The sequence below is a fragment of the Malaclemys terrapin genome, chromosome 3 (genome assembly GCF_027887155.1).
Source record: "Malaclemys terrapin pileata isolate rMalTer1 chromosome 3, rMalTer1.hap1, whole genome shotgun sequence".
Taxonomy (NCBI): domain Eukaryota; kingdom Metazoa; phylum Chordata; order Testudines; family Emydidae; genus Malaclemys; species Malaclemys terrapin.
The window spans coordinates 128,973,605-128,993,218 of record NC_071507.1 but is presented as its reverse complement, the minus strand read 5'-3'; the positions used below and the strand labels follow the sequence as shown (position 1 = coordinate 128,993,218).

The 19,614-nt window shown below is 44.2% G+C and overlaps 1 protein-coding gene across 2 annotated transcripts in view; it reads right to left on the bottom strand.

Annotated features, from left to right (window-relative positions):
• PREP (prolyl endopeptidase) overlaps nt 1–19,614 on the bottom strand; it is a 172,450-nt gene that overhangs the window by 11,976 nt on the left and 140,860 nt on the right. For both annotated transcript variants that reach the window (XM_054023548.1, XM_054023550.1), the window contains 2 exons: nt 8,210–8,346; nt 1,215–1,309 (listed from right to left, as the gene is read on the bottom strand). In XM_054023548.1, the coding sequence (XP_053879523.1) occupies nt 1,215–1,309; nt 8,210–8,346 (232 nt within the window). The remainder of the gene's footprint in view (nt 1–1,214; nt 1,310–8,209; nt 8,347–19,614) is intronic.

Sequence of the window (19,614 nt, the reverse complement as noted above, 5' to 3'; positions counted from 1 at the left end):
CTACTCAAATAGACATCTGTACTAGCTGTCTCTGAAATTAACAAAGAACAGATACACACCTAATTATGCAATTGAGATAACAGATTTGAGCTGAAATTAAATTAAACAGGAAATAGGGGGACTAAAGAAGCATTTTCATAGCAAGATAAAATCTCATTAAAAAGTGATGGCCAAATTCAAATGACTGAAGGATACTTTGTCTTTAGCAATGACATTATGCATGCCTGAGCATATGCTGTTTCTTTTTATGAAACCATTACATCTTTAAGTCAATTACAAGGAAATGTCCCAGACGGGTGTTACAGCAGAAAGCGATGAAAGAGCAATACTGAGCAAAATCACCTTACCTTAGGGTAACAACAGAAATAGTATGCAAATATTGGTACAGTTAGATACATTTGGAAAGCTGATTCAAGATAAATAGTAGCATTCACAATATTTGCATTGAATCCAGAAAGTTGATCTTGTTTTGTAAAAATGCTAATAATTTTCTTGGAAAACGTATACGTTTGTTGTAAAATAAATTTTTACATTATGTTGTAATATTTTTAACTGGAATGCAACAAACAAAACAATCTAACTGCAAAGATCAAATAATATGAGGGAGCTACAGGTGCAAGAAATAAGTTTGATTGTTTGACAATATTTACCCAGATAGTTATGAAAGTCAAAATTAAAGAGCGAGAGAAGAAAGGCAGACAATTTTTGGATATGTCCACTATGCACAGTTAATCTGGGCTCTTATCAGAGGTTTAGCCTCAAGCTTGCTCCCATCCATACAGAAAAGCCTGTGACCTAGGTTTGGAGGTGCTTTAAGCCCACGCTACCTTATCCAGCTGGTGATGTGGGTTAGAACATGGGCTCTCCAAGCTGCTCACTTTGTAGTGAGGACAGGCTCATCACTCACATGCCTTCCCACCTTCTCCCTTGAAGGGCAGACAAGTTCTCCCACAACTGGATACAACTGACTGGAAAAGAATCCCAGAGCATCCTTGCACAAAGAACCAAGGGATATGCCCCCAGGCACACGTGGGCAGGTGCACAAACTTTGAGAACATAGTAACACAAGAATGGCTTTGCTATAGGGGGACACACACCCAGGCGAGGTTACACCTAGGAGCACAATAATGTGGGTTAACTGTGCAATGTAGACACATCCTTTGTCAGTATCACTGCTAAAACCACTATTTGTTCTTGTACTCAGAACGCTTTACCTTTGTGCCAGGTCTCTCCATATTCACCACCTCCTCTGATGTTAGCCACAGCTAGAACACCACCCAGATGCCTCACAAAAATAAGTCTTGATACGCTGAAGGAGAAAAACAGAAAGCTAGTAGATTACTTTGCATTTCCTGCCCCCCAATGTCTACCTCTTCTCCCTCCTCGCCCCAATGCTGTGGGTATGTTAGATGCAGGAGAGTCTGGCATAATGTATGTGACAATATAAAGGGTTAAATCCTCCCTCTTTGCCAAGCCCGAGTAGCCAGACTTGTCTCAGTAGTGTTCCATGGGGATACTGCTATGAGTCTCTCTCTAAAGAAAGCAAAGCTACTCCAATCTTCTTCCAAGAGCCCTCCTCAAGGGCAGTGGCCAGCAGATCTATGTAACCACAGATCCACTGGTGATGCCTCTATTCCTTGACAGTCTCCCAACTCTTCAGTGTGGGGAGCGAGGCTCTGCAACACATATGCCCCCCCATGTAGACTCTCTAAACTCTTCCTCCACCGTGTCTAGAGCCATCTGCAACTTCAGAGAAGCAACCTATTTGCTAACAAATGAACAAGAGCTAAAAGTTAAGGCCATCATTTGGCCTGGCTTTGTTTAGGAATTGTAGAAGTCTTTGAATAGGCATTAAATTTGTATTTAATATCACTTGCCTCTGACATTTACAAGGCTGTATTTGCAAAAGAGATCATGTTCTTACATCCAATGTTTGTACCAGTGGTTATACATTGGAGTTCTTGACAAAACAAAACTGTTTTGTTTACTTACATCGTTCAGTATAAGAACATTAAAATCTAAATTTCGGTAGCTGACCTCACTGGTATTTTCTGATGTTGGATGAAAGCTAATGTAATATAAAAATATCTCAATATTAAATTACTCCGATATTAGTGTCATTAATATCTTTTAAAAAGAGATTTAATTAAAAGTCACTTAAATCATATCTGACAATCAAAAAGGAAGCAGGAAGGGAAGCAGGCCTCCCATCAATTGAGGCAAAAGCTTAATGTAGCCAGAGCTCTAGGTGGCAAACCAGGAGCACCAAGGAGAATAGTAAAACATGGGAATTAACCCCAACCAGATTTCCCCCCGTAGGCAACTCCATTCCTATATGAATCAGTCTTATTAACTCACATAAGTAAGAATTGGGTCTTTATGTCTTTAAGCCTGATGCCACTTATGAGACTCATTCAGAAATATTTCTGAAAAGTCATTTCCCATGCATTTGCTGTCAAATGCTTCCTAAAGAAGCACAATTATTCTTGTGAACTCACCTACCAAGTTGTTTTGTTAATCACAGAAAAGACTATAATGTTACAGTGTGTCCATAAGTCTGTAGTTACAAAAAGAGTAATATTTTCATAGCTCTAAAAACAACTAACACCTGCTGGTGACTTCTCTTGCACAGTACGTACAGGGGTAAACTTTTTAGCAAAAAAAACTTGTAGAAGGGGAATTGAGAAGAGGCTCCTGTACTTTCATCATCCACCCAAAGGATAAATCCTCCACAATAGGTGTGTTATCTACAGCCATCAGCTCACCTAGAGCAATGTGAATTCTCTCTTTTGTTTCAAATCAATTTTCAAGGCTTAGGTCTCTGATGTCCTGGTCAGAGACTAGATTTATATTCCAGACATATACTGTGTAAAGGGTCACAGTGCATGTTTTGCCCAACTGTAGAGTGACTAATTTCTAGAGGCTGCAATAGTTAATGTGGAATAGCCTGACACTGCTCCAAGAGACTGTGGTTTTGCAATCAATTTTTGGTGGATTATAGTCAAAGAAAGAACTCCCAGATTTTATTGTACTTCTTTTCATTCCTTGTATCCCAAACAAAATCAAAAGGGATGACTTTATGTCCAAACCTACCTGATAGGTTGCTTTTGGATGCTAAATGACCAATTACAGGATATAGCTGATTGAGCATGGGATCACTAACTCAATATATGTTGTTCATAGCTATTTAAAAAACTAAAACCAAAACAAATCCCCCCCCCCCCCCCCCCCCAAGCAATTTCTGAATACTTCACTATCAGTGCCTTTTTTTGTACAACTCAAATCCAAACTGGGAATTCATTCCATACCAAAAGTATACAAACATTGGAACTTTAACAGAGCAGTCATTGTGATTCAAATTTTCAAAAAGGATCTAAGTTATTCAGCATTAGTTTTTCTGTCAATTGCCCTTGGTATACAAAGGCTAAGGTCCTATTCACTTTCAGTGAATAGGCTCCTAAGTTACTTAGAAATGTTGAACATTTTACCCCACGTGCATAGAACAACTTCACTGTAAGTGGATATTTATTAGGGGAAGACTGTGCCTTTAGCCACAGACTATAGGAGGGAGATTGTAAGGAATTCTGCTTCAGGGAGGCAAAATGTTTCCAAGAAATCTTGGATGCACAGACTGTGCATGTCTGAGATGATATTCTTTTGACAGATGCAACTTTCTCTCTCTCTCCTGTGCGGTGGGACAATGTGTTGGGAGAAAGGAGGAAAAAGCCATGGACTTGCCTTCTCCCCACCTCCTTTGGGGGGCTGTGCGCCATACAGGGCCGGCTCCAGGGTTTTTGCCGCCCCAAGCGGCAGGAAAAAAAAAAAAAAAAAAGCTGCGATCGTGATATGCAGCAGCTCCACTGCACCATTTTCTTCTTCGGCAATCTGGCAGCAGGTCCTTCCCTCCTCCAAGGACCGAGGGACCCTCCACCGAATTGCTGCTGAAGAGCCCGAGGTGCCGCCCTTTCCCCTTGGCTGCCCCAAGCACCTGCTTGCTCAGCTGGTGCCTGGAGCTGGCCCTGGTGCCATAGAGATAGCAGGGCAGGAGCAACTCCTGTGCTTTGCAGAACACAGTGGCTGCTATTTTGCCTGACCCTTATGTGTGCTCTGAAAGGGGGAAGGGGTCATTATGCCCTTCCTCCACACTATGCTCTTGCTTAAGGGCCTGATAGAATCTGGCCCTCTAACAGGAATGGCAATTTAGATTTATGGTTTACTTCACAATCAACATTTCAGTATACACTAGAAACTGGTTCTGCTGTACCTACAAAGGCACATACAGAGCAACAGGGTAAAACATGGCACCTCCTTCAGGGTGATGTGCAGAATCTGAGGTATTACTGGTGGGTTTTCAATAATATTTTCACAGCTTTGCCAAGCCCACACTGAATGCCATCAATTTTACCACACTTTTTAGCTGTGGTGTTTCTATACAGACTATGAAGGCTGTATAATTGATGACAGTGCTACAGTGTGTATTCTACTAGAATTGGTTCTAAATCCAGCTGCTCAGTCGAGAGAGAGAAAAAAATAAAAAATGCATGCTTATATCCAAAAATAAAGTACTACTCTAACTGGGTTAATGACTTTGGTTTGCTGTTACTTATTTGTGTTTACTTCTGGATCTATCGACCTAAACTCATCCTATGCTGTTGTAGTTTCCTTAAAATGTAGTGAGCAGTAACCATAGTAACAGCTGCAGTTCCCTTTTTGGGTACGATACATTTAAAGAAGATTGCTAACAACAAAATACAATGCCAACATACACAATGTAGCTACTGCCCAAAGCACCAGGCCAAATAGCCAGGGCATCGCTCAACCAGGTGGCTTAATAAGGGTTTTCCTGGTTGAAAATGCCAGGGGGCTACGAGAGACCAATTGGAAGCTGTGTGTTGAAGGGAGCAAGACTGCAAGTGTTGAGAGTGTGTGACTGAAGGGAAGCACAGAGACAGAGATTCTTGGGCACAGTTTGCTAGAATGATCTGCTGACGTTTGTTTCTACTGCGATCAGGAAAAAGGAAATTAATGTACATTTTTTATTAATAAACAAGATTGCATTAAGAATATCTCTGAGTTTCATTATAATTTCTCATTCAAAGAGAAACAAACCTACAAGGCTAGCTCCTCAGGCTTAAAAGGCAATAATATAAAACACTAGCTGGGTGACATCTTACTTGACTGTACAAAGGATAACGGAAAAAACAGAGTCCCCAGGAAGAAAAGAAGAAACTGGAAAAACTTGGATTTGTGATAAGTTACAGGAGCACTGAGATCAAATAAAAATCTTGAATATTTATCTTAACAAAAAATGAAACCCTTCTGTTTCTAGGTTATTCAGTGGAGACCAGAAATAATAAAAAAAGCTGAAAACTATGATGAAATTTTCATTAAATTTAGTTTTATTTCCATATATGTTTTAGGCAAGGGCTATGTAGTACTATACTCTCCAACCTATTGTATGCAAATGAGTTGAGTTTTGTTTTACTGTTATATTGTTGTCGTGTAATTTCACTCTCTCAACTCAGCCTGTTTGTCTGTCTCATCCACCTGTCGTGTCCTGACATACAGACTGTAAACCCTCCTTTGTTATTGTCTGGACAACCCCTATTATAACAGGCCTCTGGTCCTTGATTGATGTTCTTAAGCACTACCACAACATAAATAATAAATAATCTTGTGAGGTCTTGTGAATTGGATTCTCTGTGAATAATTAAAAGCAATATGATATGTTTATCAATTTACTCTATAAGAAACACACACTCTGCATCACAAGCTGAAGTCAGTAATATATTTTTAATGGAGGAGGGAGGAGATATTTTCAGGGTGATACTCACCTAACACAATGACCTATTCATCTCCATCATCTATCAATAACTCTCTCTCTGTATACAGTCTGTAAATGGCTTGGAACCTAAAACTGTTTTCTCTCCTTGACGTGTGGCCACAGTTGCGGTCAGCAGAGGCACCTAAGCTGAATCTCCTCCATCAGTCTGACAAAGTGAATGACTGGCATTCTCCATGGCCTTTGGAATTCACTTCCTCCCCAACTGTAACAGCCAGATTTTTTTAGTTTTCAGGGTGCACTATAAGGTCACTCCTTTCCCTCCTTTGCCCATGAGGAGCTAGGTATTGGGAAGGATTGGTAAGTAGTGATGTAAAGTTCTAGTGTGGGACTGTGTGTGGGTTAGTTAATTTCTATTATATTAACATTGTCACTGGGTATTTTATATGATCTGGGGGAATTGATGGGTCTATTTAATTAGTGTATTCTTAAAAGATTGTCAAAAATGCCTAGAGCATTAGGCAGGCATGCTTACTGTACTTTGCGAGACTCTAAATCAAATATATCCAGCTTTTTTTTTTTTTTTTTTTTATCTCCCCAACCCACCTTCCCCAATATATTACAGTGCATCACATCCTACTAGGAACTAACACATCACTGGTTGAACCTTCTTTACATAAATATTTAAAAAAAAAAAAAACTATTTAGAGTATGTAATTCTGTTTTACACAAACCACAGGAAATTAAAAATGTAGCTTCTGGAAGACAGCTGAAAAGAGCATTCAGATAATTTCAGGATACATCATAAGAGTATGGTCCATTGTTACACAATGTATTTGATATGAAGGACCAGAAAATTATAAATGCTATCTGAAAATATATAGTCACAATAACCATGAAAGAATGAGGTCTGCAAAGGATTTCATGAGATTTGCCAACTTTAATGCAAGAATTATAGCATGTAGCAAACTGCTGTAGCTCTTAATATTGCATGTAAATTTAACAGGACAGTTCAATAATAGATTATTTTTGTGACAAGATGCAAACCTACTGTCTGAAGAATCTTCCTTTATCCTGTACTTGCCTTTTTTTTTTTTTTTTTTTTTTTTTAGAAATTGTGTCTAGCAGGATTTGCTTTGTAATGAAAGCTGTAAAATAATCCCAGTGTCATATCTTGGCAAGCCTACAATAAGAGTTCACTTGCTGGTGAAGTAAACATTGCTTCCCTTTTTAAAGATTATTAAAGGGTCAAGCAGGCTGCTGTTTGTGGCTCATGAACTATAGAACGGACTGGAAGTCCTGTTTTAAACTTCCCACTTTTGATCTTTGATGCACTGATTTGCTTGAAAAGAAACCCTCCTACACACTCCCTTTTATTCTCTGTTCTACACACGTTGATATTTGTATTACTGAGCAGAAAAGATATGTTCTAAGGTCCCAGTTCAGCAAAGTGCTTAAACACATACTTTATTTTAAGCCCATAAGCAATCCCATTGAGTGCAACGAGGAAACCACTGAGGAAGTGAGTCCATACTCCAATGGTTAAGGTGCTAGCCTGGGACACAGGAGATTTGGGGTTTGACCCCCTGTTCTGCCACAGACTTCAAGTGTGCTCTCGAGCAAGTCACTTGTCTCCCTCTGCAAAATGGGAATAATAGCACTTCCCGGTCTCATAGGGGTGTGGCAAGAATAAATACATTGAAGATTGCGAGGTATGTTTAATAATATTGGGTTCCTAGCTGGGCCTCTTGCTCTCTCTTTTTTAAAATAAGACAGTTCATGCTAGGTTGAGATTTTCTTTATTATATTAATATTAATTCATTTATAACAGATTCAAGTGAACAGCATTTCCTGCATGTTTTTAAAGATTCCAGAAATTAGCTAATCTCTCAGCCAAAAATAGTGTACCAGAATTGTTTAAGGAAGCTATAGACAGTATTAGTGAAGGAGAATTTGTACCGGTAGCTTGTGCTGGCAGTTCTTGCCTTCCTACACAGAGAAGATCTTGCCATATTTTATTAAAAGGCTAGTTTGTACTTTTATTATGTTACAGTGATCATATTTTATTTTTTTGAATGAGAAGGAAAGTTCCCATTGGCAAGCTTCTGGGACCATGTGCATCCACTTATGGACTTAGCACTGGGAAAAGCTTTTTCAGTAGCTAGTACATCATTAGTTTGAAGGAAGTAAAGAGCTGCAAATGTTTTTAGGGAAAACACAGACTGGACACATCCTGTAATTCTCCCCCCCACCCCGATGATGAGCTAATTTGTTCTGTTTATAAAGGCACAAAAGAAAACATAGAATTGCCATACAGAATCAGACCCAAAGTCCATCTAGCCCAGAAACCGGTCTTTAAGGGTGGCCAGCACCAGATACTTTAGAGGAAGGTGCTGGAACAGTAGCTGTCAAAAATGTCCTGCTTACCTGTAGCTTGGAGTAAGAGATATGTTGAAACCCCCATAGCCATACAAGAAAGCAGGATGAGATCCATCCAATTTAATTCCCTTCTTGTGGACAATAAACATTGGGATCTTGGTACCATCTTTGCTGGGGTAGAAAACCTAGGATAACACAGAGGAAAGATGTTTGAAGTACTGTTAGTGCTGGGAACTATGAAAACTCACAAGTCACAAGTAGTTATTTCTACGCTTTTATTTTATACAGCTAGAAGTCTGGGAACTGTCGAACTGTAGCCTTTTCCCCGTAATTTAATAGTTTGTTACTGAAAAAATAGAGGAAGGCCATTGCTATCATCATCCACAAGGTGTGTGAAATAGTTTGTCCCTGACTTGACTGACAGTTTTAAAAAATATGTACCAAAATAAGACCAAACACCTTATTAAGAGTATGATTCTGCTACCTTTACTCACCCTGAATAGTACTTACTCAAATGACTAATGGTCATTGAAAACTTTACGAAAGGAATATAATAAGCTACAGAGACAAACAGGAAAGACAGTAATAAGAAAGAAATTACAAATTAAGATAAAATATATATTTTTAAAATACTAGAACTAGACATTGACACAAGAAGGAAAGCAGGGTAACAGAGGCAGGAGAAGGAAGCTTGTGACAAAAAAATGTTGACCAATGCCAATGGTTTCAATGAATTTAATGCTTCAGCAGCTCCCCAAAAGATTGCCTACTCAATTAGAGTTATCAGAAGCTGACAAATAATTCTTTTAAGAATTACATCTCAAAATTCCAGATACTGTTGCTGCACTAGCAACAGGAGAAACTGATAAGCTTATGGTAAAAATTTAGTGATAGCCCACTAAGGACTAGGTTAGTACTAGATAACTGGAGATTTCGTGACACCATATGAGTATTTAAACAAGGATCATAAAATAAAATAAAAATGTAGCCCCTGTATGGGATTGATCCTAGATTACTGAAGTCAACTGGAGTTTGGGACCTAAAAGCACAATTTTAACCATGAGAAGCAGACCGCAGCATTTTAAAAATCCATGGTAATATATCTAGGAATATTTATGTTTGAAAAACTTCATGTTTTATTTATTTTTATTGTGGATATTCTTGGGTTGGCCCATGGCTGTTCCATCATTAGCCACAACTGCATTATTACATTTGTATTAACAGCATTTTTCATCAATCAGAAGAAGAGTCACTTTCACACATCATATTTTAGGCAACAGAGTGATCTTTGACCGGTCTAACAGTTTAGGTCTAACTCTAAACACTTTTATAGTAATGAAATCACTGAGATGGAAAGAGACTACTGAACATTTTTAAAATGTATAATCTAGTAAGGGACACACACACACACACACACACACACGGATTTCAGAAAAAGCATTTACACTTGACCTTAGAACTGGCTGATTTGCAAGGTTAAAAAAAATTAATAGGAAACTATTATATCAAATTCAAATTGGTTTGGGAATACAAACCAGAGAGTATTATTAAAGAAGTACAAATGTCAAGACTGTGGTGGGTGAAAGGGCTGAAGTGGTGAAATCGGTGGGAAGTGACAAAATGGCCAGCATGCAACTCATTGTTTGCTTTGCACTGTACATACCTAACTATGAATAATAGGATGATGCTGTATAGCCTGGTGGGAAAGAACGCAGAAGAAAATACAGCATAGAGGAACAAAACAAATCTCAAGTAATTTGACTAAGGCTAATGGACTGAAAAATGGCTTATGCTATTCAGTGGAGTAAGAAAGAACAGGAGGATATTAAATAATCGTGGATGTTACAATCTCACAAAATTTTAATACAGAAGACAAACCATGAAGAATTCTTAAGATGAATGAATAATGCACTGAAACCAAGGACAAGACATCTGGCAGAAATATAAAAATAGAAATAGCAATCTACATCCAGAAATGAAAGCCTCATCTCCAAAGGACTTATCTACACTTACAGTAGTGCAGCAGCACCGATGGAGCACTTAGTGAAGACGCTACCTGTGCTGACGGGAACTTGTCCCATTGGCACTCCACCTCCCCAAGAGGCGGTAGCTTTGACGACGGGAGAGGCCCTCCTTTGACATAGCACTGTTTATGCCGATGGTTAGGTCAGATTTTCCAAATCCCTCAGTGATGTAGTTATACCAACAAAGTTTGTAGTGTAGACCAGGGCTACGAAAGCTCCGGGGACTACACTGGGTCCAGGACTGAAGCCAGGTGCCCAGAGTCAGTTTATCCAATCCTGTCTGGTGTATTTTATTCCTGGGAGGGTGGGAGGGGGGTGAGAGTGGGAGAAAGAGGAGCTGAGTCAATCCCGTATGAACTGCGCAGTCGGGTGGAACAGTATTCTGCTCACAGAGCCAGCCAAGCTCTCCAACAAGACACTCAATAAAGGCTTGAAGCAGGAGACACAGACCCTTCCTTTTGCCCCTGGGTTTTCTCAGCTTAACTTTCTCCCTTAAGCCTGCAGGGGAACCAGCTGCTGCAAACACCTCAAAAGGGGAAGCACAGCTGAGGGGACAATCACCCCTAAAATCAATGCAGCCCTGGGACAGAGCTGCGGATCAGACCAACACATTACAAAGCCGAGCTGTTAGTCAGAAATTGGAAATTGTTTGGAATTTCCCTCAGTAAAGCTCTGCAGCAGGGAGGCCTCACTAAGCCGCCAGCTGTTGTGGAGGCAGAAAAATCCTGGAGGGAAATTCAGGAGATGGGGCATTTCGCTGCTATCATTGACTGTCAGGTCCGAATCTTCCCCCAAGCTGCAAACAGGCTAAAGTACCATTGTGTTGGAGTTTTGGACAAGGATTTTGTGGCTACCATGATCTTGCTAAATCTGGGGGAAAAGTTGGGGGTATCTCATCCTTAAACTGATGGTGCTGATTCAGTTCATAAGAGCACAGAAATTCCAAGGCAGTGGTTTTGTATTAAGCCACTCACTTCAGTGTGAATGAGTATTACAGCACCTAACATATGGTTGCACACTATTCTGAAATCCACCAAATAGCGTAGCTCATTTTATGTTGTTAGTGGCAAGCAGAGCCCTGTGTTTTTTTGCAAATGTGAAACATAAAATAAAACAAAAAACAATGATTAAAACAACATATGATGAAAAACCTCACTCTGCAGCAGCTCCTGCCCCTCCAGGCTGGTCCTGGATCCCTGCTCTGGGCATTGCAACTTCGTGCATGGGATTACAGTGCTGCTCAGGTCTGGCCTCGTCACCCCTCTGTCATGATGATGGGAGGGTGGCCGCGCCAAATTTGAACAAGTGGCATTGTGACCTGACACATGGGGTTGCAGTGCCGCTCAGGACCTGCCCACTCCCATCCTGGGGGGCAGGCCCCGACCCGCTGGTGTGGGGAGGGGGAGTTTGGAAAAAATGATATAACAAGAAATTCACAAAAAATAAAATGCAAAATTATAAAAAAAAAAAAATTTCATGGGTCTCTCGTAATAAATTGTACCAATTCCTTCCCTCCAGCTCCCCTAGTTTAGGGATTCAAAGGTTCTAAGCTGCTGTGTATCATATACATTATGAGCTTTCCCAGCTCCTGCAAACTGGCTTTGAGCATACCTTTGTATCAGTTTGTCTTCCTTACCTTTCAGATGTCAACTGTCTCCACAGACTAAGGAATAAGATCAAGCACTCCACTATAACTTTGTTCTATTCATAACTGACAAGTTTTGTGCAGCTCCACATGTGACATTTTATGAAAATCACTTAATGAGCTGAAGGGCATACAACCATAAATTTCAACTTATGAAGAACACACCTGCCCCCAAGCATTGGCCAGGGGTAGGGCATGGAGCTGCAGAACACTTGGCAGGTATAGCTGCAGCTGTGGTGTTGGTGTGCTGGTGTTTCTGGGCTCTGTCTGAAGGCTTCTGAGATTGCTGGGGTGGGTAGGTGGCTAATATGCTCGGGTACTGTATGGGAAGTAGGTGGGGTTGTCTAAGTAGTAGTTGGGGGAGTTGACATGGCATTCTGGAGTGGGCAATGGGGGCCAGTCTTGAGCACTCATCTACCCTCACTAGCTGTGTGGCTTCTGCTGCTGCATCTGCTCTCAACTACTGCAGCAGACTGCTCCTCCCATCTGCTCCTTCCCTGCTGTATTCCAGTATGGGGAACAGCATGAGGGAAACTCAAGGATCTGCCCCATGTGATGTGGCAGAAAGGCAGAACCGCTGGCAAACACTTGCTGCCTTCCCACAGCTCAGCCACATACACATACACGGGCATTCTGCTGAGATGTGGGAATGCATGACAGGGCAACCAAGTCTGGGAATATCATGCAAAATTTGTCACATTTGGCAGCCTTGGCTATTGTACTCCCCACCAGGGTAGAAGCTGACCATTGAGTGCCATCCCTGACTTTGGAATTTTCTGACAAAAAAAATCAGGTTAAACTTATTGGAAAAAATGATCATGAGAAGTTGGATGAGCCAGGACATTGGTAATGGGAGATAGAACCTCAAGCTTTTGGTGGCAGCTTCAAATCAAGTCTCAGGTTGGTAGAGATCAAATGTTGCTACCATCTAATTGCTGCTCAGTAGACTATATCAGGGGTTCTCAGTTTTGCACAGTATGTACCAAATCTTAACAGATTTTCTTGAGGACCACTTCCCTTTCAATTGCATAGACTGCCTCCCCTTCCATTTCTGATTGCATATTATAGTGGCAACTACATACATTGCTGACTTGTAAAAGTAATATCAGGTAAGTATTTAATGTATTTCAGATGTCTTAACAAAATTTAGCATCTGGAAACAAGGAGTACCAATACAGAGAACCAGCTGGCTCTCTGCAAACCACTCATAACAGCTCTGACATACAAGCTGAAAATCACTGATCTTTATGAACTGAGTCTAAGGATGTCTGCTCCCAAACAGATAAGTGTCCATATCACAAAAACTACCTTTCTGAGACTGCCAAAGGATGGTATGAATCTGAAAGCTGAACTCTATGCACTCTCTCTCTCTCACTCCTGTGGTTGTCTACATGTGACGAACTGGGCCTGTTCTCACGGTGGTCTGTGAATGCTGACAGGGGAGTGTGCTGGGATAGTCTGCATTGCAGGATGGGATCTGCCCGAGGGCGCCCGAGGGCGCATACCTGAGTGTGTAACATGAGAACCCAGGAAGGGGTTGAAGGTGAGGTGACTCCTTAGCCCGGGAAACTGAACAAAGGCTGTGGGAGGGGTCGCAAAAGGAGAGTGCTGGAAGCAGGCTAGAAGGAGGCTGGAGAGATGGCTGGGGGGCATAGATGGCTCTGACCTCCCAAGGGGGGCTGGGCTTGGATGCCCGGGGACCCCAAGATGGACCTAACTGAGGGGGTCCCTGTTGTCTGTGCCTGCAAGACCTGTCTTGGACTGTATTCCTGTCATCCAAATAAACCTTCTGCTTTACTGGCTGGCTGAGAGTCATGGTGAATCGCAGGAAGCCGGGGGTGCAGGGCCCTGAGTCCCCCAATACTCCGTGACAACTGGTGGCAGCGGTGGGATCTACTGCACCCCGTGGACGGCGCTTCCTGCAGTAAGTGACTGGGGAGCAGTAAAACGAAGGGGGATTGACGGGGACCAGGCGTGCTGAAGAGTGAGAGAGAGACGGTTATTACCCCTGGGAGTGTGTGACCAGCGAGAAGGACTTTTGCAGTAACAGGGTCCCCCGGGGGGATCGCAGCGAGTGGTCCCAGGGGCGGAGGAGTCTGCAGCTCGACCCTGGCAGAGAGGCGGTGACCTCGAGAAGGGCAGGCACACTAGGGGGGCCCCCTGGGAACTGTGGGGAGCTGTGAGCACACAGGCCGGTGAGTGGCCAGCAGGAAGATGTATGCCAAGCGGCTTAAGAGCGACCTGGTGGAGCTGTGCAAGCAGAGGCGGCTGCGCATTGGGAGGCTCACCAAAGAACAGCTCATTGCCCAGCTGGAGGCGGAAGATCGCGCGAATGAACTGATCCCTGTGTCTCAGGGAAGCAGCCTGGCAAATGCAGCGCAGGCACCAGTGTCTGTCCCAGCTGGGAGTGGTCAGCCGGCTGCTGAGGGCTTCCCGAGACCCCTCCTTCCTATGCCTAGGGGAAGGGTGGGGAGGAGCCCAGCAAATACCGAAGGCGCCGTGAACCCCCTGGCCAGCAGGGGGTCCCCCCGGCGAAGCCCACCGGCCAGCAGAGGATCCTCCCGGCGACGTTCGGCATCCGGGGAGCGGAATTGGCTGGAATGGGAGAAAGAGCTAAAACTGAGAGAGCTGGAGGATCGTGAACAACAGAGACAGCATGAAGAGAGACAGCGTCAGCATGAACGGGAGGAGAAAGAGAGACAGCATCAGCGTGAACGGGAGGAGGAAGAGAGACAGCATCAGCGTGAAGAGAGACAGCGTCAGCATGAACGGGAGGAGAAAGAGAGACAGCATCAGCGTGAACGGGAGGAGAATGAGAGACAGCGTCAGCATGAAGAGAGACAGAGACAGGAGAATGAGAGACAGCGTCAGCATGACCTGGAACTGGCGAGATTGAAGGGCAGCGAACCCCCGGCTGCGGTGAGTGAGGGTGGACCCAGGACTGCACGGAGCTTTGATAAGTGCATCATGGCCCCATACAAGGAGGGGGAGGACATGGATGACTTCCTGGAGGCCTTTGAGACGGCCTGCGAGCTGCACCGTGTGGACCCCGCGGACAGACTCCGGGTCCTTACCCCCTTACTGGACCCCAAATCCGTGGCATTGTACCGCCAACTGGGAGAGGCAGAGAAAGGGGACTACGAACTATTCAAAAGGGCCCTGCTACGAGAGTTTGGGCTGACTCCTGAGATGTACCGGGAAAGGTTCCGGAGTCAAGATAAAACCCCTGAGATCTCATATCTGCAACTAGCCGTCCGCATGGAAAGATACGCCAGCAAGTGGGCTGGTGGGGCCCAGACGAAGGAGGACCTGATTAAACTGCTGGTACTGGAGCAACTGTATGAGCGGTGCCCATCCGACCTGAGGCTGTGGTTGGTGGACAGAAAGCCAGAGAACCCGCGACAGGCAGGCCGGCTGGCCGATGAGTTCGTAAAGAGCCGGTCAGGAGATAAAAGGGAGGAGTCCCAAAGGAGCAATCCCACCACAACGCAGAGAGAGAGTCACCATGGGACCTCCCCGTGGGAAAATACAGAAAAACCCCATCAGAGGGGAACATCCGGCATCAGGACCATCCGACCCACTCAAGGGGACCCACGGGACATGGGCTGCTACCACTGTGGCCAAAAGGGCCACATACGGGCCCAGTGCCCCAGGCTCAGGGACAGACTGAGCAGGCCGAACCCACAGAGGGTTGACTGGGTAGAGACCCAGCCCGGCGAGAGGCAGCATTCCCAGGGAAGGGGGGCTGGCAGAGTACCACCTGCTAAGGAGGGAGGAGAGCCCCAGGCTAGCTTCTCTGGGGGGCCAGATGCTCCGGATTCAAAGTTCTCCGTTTACAGGGTTGGCGCGGGGCTGTCCCTGCGGAGCGAGTGCCTTGTTCCCCTGGAGGTGGAGGGGAAGAAAGTTTATGGTTACTGGGACACGGGCGCAGAGGTGACACTGGCCCGGCCCGAGGTGGTGGCCCCAGATCGGGTGGTGCCCAACACCTTCCTGACCCTGACCGGGGTGGGCGGGACCCCATTCAAGGTTCCCGTAGCGAGGGTACACCTGAAATGGGGGGCCAAGGAGGGCCCCAAGGACGTGGGAGTGCACCACCATTTGCCCACCGAGGTGTTGATGGGGGGGGACCTAGAGGACTGGCCAAGCAGCCCCCAGACCGCCTTAGTTGTGACCCGCGGTCAGAGCCGGCAAGGGGCACTGCCCCCTGGCCTTGGGGGGGGTGCTTTGCCTGAGGCGCGGGACCCTAAGCTGGTGGGGAGGGAACGCCCAGGGACGCGGCTCAGGGAGGCTGCAGCTTCGGACCCAGCGGGCGAGAAAGAGCAGGTGGCCATCCCTGTCCCAGCTGCTGAGTTCCAGGCCGAGTTACAGAGAGATCCCTCCTTGCGGAAGATAAGGGACCTAGCCGACCTCAATGCGGTACAGACCATGGGACGAGGTGGCCGTAAAAGGTTCCTGTGGGAGAAGGGGTTCCTGTACCGAGAATGGGCTCCCCCAGGGAAAATGGAGTCAGGGGGGATCAGGAGGCAGCTGGTGGTACCCCAGAAGTATCGCCGCCAGCTGCTGTGCCGGGCCCATGACATTCCCCTCTCAGGGCACCAGGGAACCTGGCGTACCCAGCAGAGGCTGCTACGGAGCTTTTACTGGCCTGGGGTCTTTGTTACTGTCCGACAGTACTGCGGATCCTGTGACCCCTGTCAGAGGGGGAGGAAGGCCTGGGACAAGGGGAAAACAGCTTTAGGACCCTTGCCCAGCATAGAGGAGCCTTTTCGGAGGGTGGCCAAGGTAAAAAGGGCGGCTCTAAACCAAGAGAGCCCAAAGCACAGACCTCCAGACTGGAGCGCTGGGAGAAGACCACAGCCCAGTTGGAGCCCCAGAGGTATGGGGGTGGGAAAAGGGCGCAGGCCACATAAACCTTCCCACATGCGAACTGCGAGTGCCATCAAGCAACCCCAACCTAAGGGGGAGCGTGAAACTGGAGGGGCCTGGTGTAATTCTCACCAAGGAATGGGAGGGATGCGGGGGCATCCATGGGAACGGGGGTAGGTTCGAACTTCCCCGGGTCACTGGCTAAAGTGACCCTGCTCAGTTCGGTCTCGAAGGGGGGAGAGATGTGACGAACTGGGCCTGTTCTCACGGTGGTCTGTGAATGCTGACAGGGGAGTGTGCTGGGATAGTCTGCATTGCAGGATGGGATCTGCCCGAGGGCGCATACCTGAGTGTGTAACATGAGAACCCAGGAAGGGGTTGAAGGTGAGGTGACTCCTTAGCCCGGGAAACTGAACAAAGGCTGTGGGAGGGGTCGCAAAAGGAGAGTGCTGGAAGCAGGCTAGAAGGAGGCTGGAGAGATGGCTGGGGGGCATAGATGGCTCTGACCTCCCAAGGGGGGCTGGGCTTGGATGCCCGGGGACCCCAAGATGGACCTAACTGAGGGGGTCCCTGTTGTCTGTGCCTGCAAGACCTGTCTTGGACTGTATTCCTGTCATCCAAATAAACCTTCTGCTTTACTGGCTGGCTGAGAGTCATGGTGAATCGCAGGAAGCCGGGGGTGCAGGGCCCTGAGTCCCCCAATACTCCGTGACACTACACACTAACAATTAAAACCCAACAACACCTTTTGTTATTTCAGTGCAAGTCTGCCTGTGGACAATCTTACTTAGCATTAAGCCTGTCCTATTTTGGATTTAAATAAAAACCAAATTAAGCCAAATTGATATAAGACATTCTTAATCCAAAACAAGAGCACCCACACACAGACTTGCACCAAAACAACAAAAAGTGTGAACTAAAACCAATTATTTTGGTGTATTTTAGCTCCCAGAAGTGCCCCACTAGATTAGATTTGAGGCATGTTGGTGTGGTAGTTTGCACTGTTTCTACCTATGCTGTATTTGTTCTATGGATAAATAGAAGATTTAAATCACAAGGAATGCAGTCAGATTTGTTCTAACAAGCACGCAGTGTTTTTAAAAGGATTTTAATTTCCATTTTATTCACGATGATGCTTGTAATTAATCCACATTTCTAATATTTAAAGAGATTTGGATTAAAAAACCTTCTTATGAGTGCATCACCAGTTAGCAACTGCTTGTCCTAAACTTTTCAGTTAATGACAATTTAACTGAAGAAGTTATTCTTCATGGCTGAGCTTTTTAGCATAATTATTTACAGCTTCTATTCTAATTAAAACTAAAAAGAAACAAAAGCAGAATGACATTTGTTACACGGCTGCCTGTTTTCAAAGGAAAGTGAGACACCCTCATGTTTATGACACCACACTGAACACTAAACAGGAGTTATTTTTACAGCTATCCAATGAGCCCCAACAGAAATATGATCCTTTCCAACACATGGTATTTAGTAAGTATCTTTATCATGAGCACTAGCGGTAAAGTGAAATACAAAGCCTTCATGGCATCTCACTTAACACCCCCCCCCCCACCACCACCAATTTTTGTTTCCTGAGGGGCTAAGCAAATACAAGTAATTTCACAAATGAAACAAACAAATAAAGCATACCTCTGGGAACTTACCCCTGGGAAGTTTACAAAAGTTATCTTTAATTTACTATTCCAGTTTATATCATATATCATTTTGTGAAATTTAGGGACAAAGCTTTACATCATTTTTGCCCACCTTAAAACGGTTTCTAGCTATTGGCATGACCACAGGCGTCACCCATGAAACATGCACCAGTAATCACTAAATAGTTATAAAGCTATCAAAAGGGTTTTTGGGTTTTTTTTGTTCGTTTGGGGTAGGTGTTGTTTTTTGTTTTGTTTTGTTAAAATGCTTATTTTAAAAACTTCTAGGAGTTAAAGTATTTCAGTGGAGATAAAATCGCTTGGGCAGAGACCAGTACCGAGAGGTTCAGGGAAAACACTTCCTAAAAACTTCATTGATTGACTCCAGTGGAGCTACACCAATTTCTACCAACTGAGGATCTGGCCCTCCAAATCTTCCCACCAAGTGACTGCTGTTGGTAGATCAGTTACTTTCCCTTGACTACAGGCTGTCAGTAATTTCCCTTCCCCCATTCTAAACTTGAGCTTTTCTAACAACTGTCTGAAGACTGGTTTAAGAGGGTTTTTTTTTATCATTATCATCAGTGAAGATTAAACACTCCTTTAAATGAAAAGACAACAAAGAAAAACAGCACGTCAAGGTGACACTGCTGTTCAGAATTTAAAAGTGTTTCACTCCAACTATCTTTGTTGAAATAATGATTACTCCCCTGTCCCTCCCCCCAGGATGAACAAACAGGGGGTGAGGAATCAATTCAGGAGACACTGAGATATGTGAAGCTATTTACGCTTCTTCAAATAGACTATTTTCAACTGATTCAATCTCACCTTAAATTTGGTGCTCTCTCTGAAGTAACTGTCTATCAGTTTATTCATAGGACCAATAACGGGAAGTGCTTCTATCTGAGAGATTAAGGTAAACTGGAAAGGGCAAGCCCTACAGAGGGAAGAATGTCTAGCGATGGTATTTCACGTCTAATTTTAGACTCTGACAGCTTTTACTGGAGAATGTTTATAAAAGGGTACTACTGGTTTCTGTTTTATCAGAGCTAGGAGAGATCCACTTGTGCTAGTTACAATGTATTATTAAAGAATATTAGCAATGGTTAATAATAGAGTGCAAGTCTGTTGCAGCTATAGTATATACCAAAAAGGCAAATAAATAAATCAACTTTTGAAGAAAACATTGACAAGGCTTCAATCAAATCTCCTTACATTAGGAGATAAACTTACATATGACTAATTTATGGGGTGGAGGGAAGA